Source organism: Phalaenopsis equestris, unplaced genomic scaffold (assembly GCF_001263595.1).
Source record: "Phalaenopsis equestris unplaced genomic scaffold, ASM126359v1 Scaffold197744, whole genome shotgun sequence".
Lineage (NCBI taxonomy): Eukaryota > Viridiplantae > Streptophyta > Magnoliopsida > Asparagales > Orchidaceae > Phalaenopsis > Phalaenopsis equestris.
Genome location: NW_018217693.1, coordinates 1 through 2,800, shown reverse-complemented (window position 1 = coordinate 2,800; position 2,800 = coordinate 1). Strand labels below are relative to the sequence as shown.

The 2,800-nt window shown below is 37.6% G+C and overlaps 1 protein-coding gene across 1 annotated transcript; it reads right to left on the bottom strand.

Annotated features, from left to right (window-relative positions):
• Positions 1-1,392: 1,392 nt before the first annotated feature.
• On the bottom strand, positions 1,393-2,368 carry LOC110035446 (DNA damage-binding protein 2-like). Its single transcript, XM_020739675.1, has 3 exons — positions 1,875-2,368; positions 1,706-1,796; positions 1,393-1,535 (listed from the first exon to the last, which is right to left on the bottom strand). The coding sequence occupies exons 1-3, from the start codon at positions 2,142-2,144 to the stop codon at positions 1,393-1,395; spliced, it is 504 nt and encodes a 167-aa protein (XP_020595334.1). The 5' UTR covers positions 2,145-2,368.
• Positions 2,369-2,800: the final 432 nt, after the last annotated feature.

Genomic DNA, 2,800 nt, shown 5'->3' with positions numbered 1-2,800 from the left:
AACACCTGATATAAGGGTGTAGTTTTAAAGATTTGATAAAATTATGAGATATAATGGATATTCACATATCAAGCAGATCATACACTGTTCATAAAACACACTCGGAAATGCAAGATTGTTGCACTGATGGTATATGTGGATAATATGATTCTATTGGTGCTGATGAAAGGAAAATTCTTAAAATCAAGAAATTTTTGCCACTGAGTTTGAAATCAAAAGCAAATGAGCCATGAGATATTTCTCAGGTACGAAGGTGGCAAGATCCAAAAAGGGCATTGAGGTATCACAGAGAAAATACAACTAAAATTTGTTAAAGAAGATGGGAGTGATTGCATGCAAATCTCCTGATACTGCAATGGATTCCAACAAACAGTAATAGGAGAGAAGAAAGTATATCTATGAATAAGAGAATGTATTAAAATTTGGTAGGAAAACTCATCTACCTGTAATATATTATATTAGGCATTGCATACTCTATCAGTATTGTGAGCTGCCATATAAATAACCTAAATAAAGATCATTTACAGATTGTGTACAAGATCCCGAGGTTTCTCAAGAAGACTCCTAGCTACGAATTAATTTTTTGAGAGAACCAGAAATAGAGAGGTGAGAGCCTACACTGATGCAAGTTAGGTTGGATAACTCACTAATATGAAGTCCACCAATGGTTATTTTTCCCGTGTATGGAAAAGTTTGGTCACTTGAAGAAGTAATAAGTTGTCGTCTCTAGAAGTAGTGCAGAATCAGAGTATATAGCACTTGTCTAAAGAATATATGAAGGGATCTCAATTCAAAAACTACTGATGGAATTTGGGTGTATCTCTAATAGGCATATACAAATACTTTGTGACAGTTAAACAAGTATAAGTATTATCTAGAATCATGTGCATCATGGCAGGACCAAATATATTAAATTTGGTAGGCATTTTATTTCTGAAAAAGTTAATGGCAAAATTATACAACTAAACTATATCCCGACACACCAACAAGTTGTTGGTATCTTCCCCATAGCTCTTTCTATTAGTAATTTCTCAAAGTTAAATATCAAACTTGGTCTCTACAACATCAACAACCCAACTCAAGGGGGATTGTAGAACTCTAGGAAGATTGACCTCCTTTTCATGGTGGGCCCAGGAAGACCATCTAAGTAGCGATGAATGGATTAATTGGAGAGAATTTGAAAAACTCCTTGATTATTTTTTATTCTCTTCCTATTTATGTTTATTTCATAATTATTTCATTTAAGTGTTTAGGTTAGAGATATTTCACAAGATTGCAAATTAGGAGAGATCGGTTTCCTGATATATATATGGCCTTATGGTTGAAGATTGGTAATGACAATTGAGTATTCCCTTACAAGTTTTTTCTTCAAGGAAGAAGAATATAAAAATTCTAAGCAATTCTCACCTTTGGAATTTGAGACATCAGTTGTCGTTCAAACACATAATCCAGCTGCGTCTGTTTGTTTTTCCTAAGCGCTGGAACCACTCCATGCTCCAAAGCCACTCTATGCGGGCATGACATTGTCGTGTGGCCTGAGACTCTCAATAAAATAAAAATTAAAAAATGAATAAAAAATTCACCCATTTAACCGAAAAAAAATAAAATGCTAACAGTTCATGCAGCTTCTCAGCGAAGAAACAACCAATGGTTGATACAACTGCATAAAAACTGTGGCTTTCTGCTTCAAAAAGAGGCAGCATACCAGGCATTTTACAGAGAAAGCAAGGCTTCCTCGGGCAGTCGATGTAATTGGCCCCCTGGAATCCTGCCTGATGCCCCTCTTCCTTGCAAACCTAAAAGAATAGAAGATAAAGGCTGAGAAAGATTGAAAAATTCAAACGACGGTCGATAGAAGGTGAATCATTAAAAACCTTGCAGACTTTCTTGAGAGATATGATTATGGCGGGAGCCTTCTTTCCAACCCCTTTCTCCAAAACAGAACCATTTCGCCCTCTCCCCTTCTTTTCATCGTCGTCATTAACCGCATCTTCTAATCCCTCTTCCTCCGACTCCTCTGCTTCCTCTTCAGAAGAAGATGAAGCAGACGAGCTACCGTCGAGCGAACCGTCGATGATTGTGGGTCTTTTCCTAGGGCGAGAAGCAGCTGCCATTTTTCCGATGGAGAAGAGAGCAAAGCTCATGAGAATAGTAGAAAAATGGCGGAAAAAGGGAAGACGGCGAGCTCCCGGCGGTCACTTCGCTGGTCTTCCGGCCATCACTTGGGAGCAGTGAGGTAATAAATGGGAAAGCGAGCGGGACGATGACCTCTCAACGAACCGACTTACGCGCCTATCTGCGTCACTTTCATTTTCTAATTAATAACTCCTCAAAACATGTATTAAATCATCCATGTTGATAAGATAGAAAAAAAATTTCCGGTCTTGAAATTTGAAAACCAATGTCAGATCTATCTCAGCCAAAAATGGTATTAATTACATAAATGCCATCCAAAATATTAATATTTATAAATTTAATATTGAGTATTTTTTTGAACTATTGAAATAATATTTATGTGTGTCATATTATTGAAAATTTGATAAAAATGAAAAATTTAGTTAGCATTTGGGGCAGCTTGTGCGTTTCAGGATAAAGTACGTGGCCCGTGGGTCGACTGCGGTGTTCGACCTGCGGCCTGCGTTTAGTGAAAAAATACAACCGCGTTTTCAGATAAGCGGACAAAACGCGCGATTCAAACGGTACCGCGGGGTTTTCAAAAAAGCCCCACGCACTTATAAGCTGGCCCCAACGGGCCCTTACATTGAGGTTTTACCATTTAATATGAGTGAGAATTTGAAAA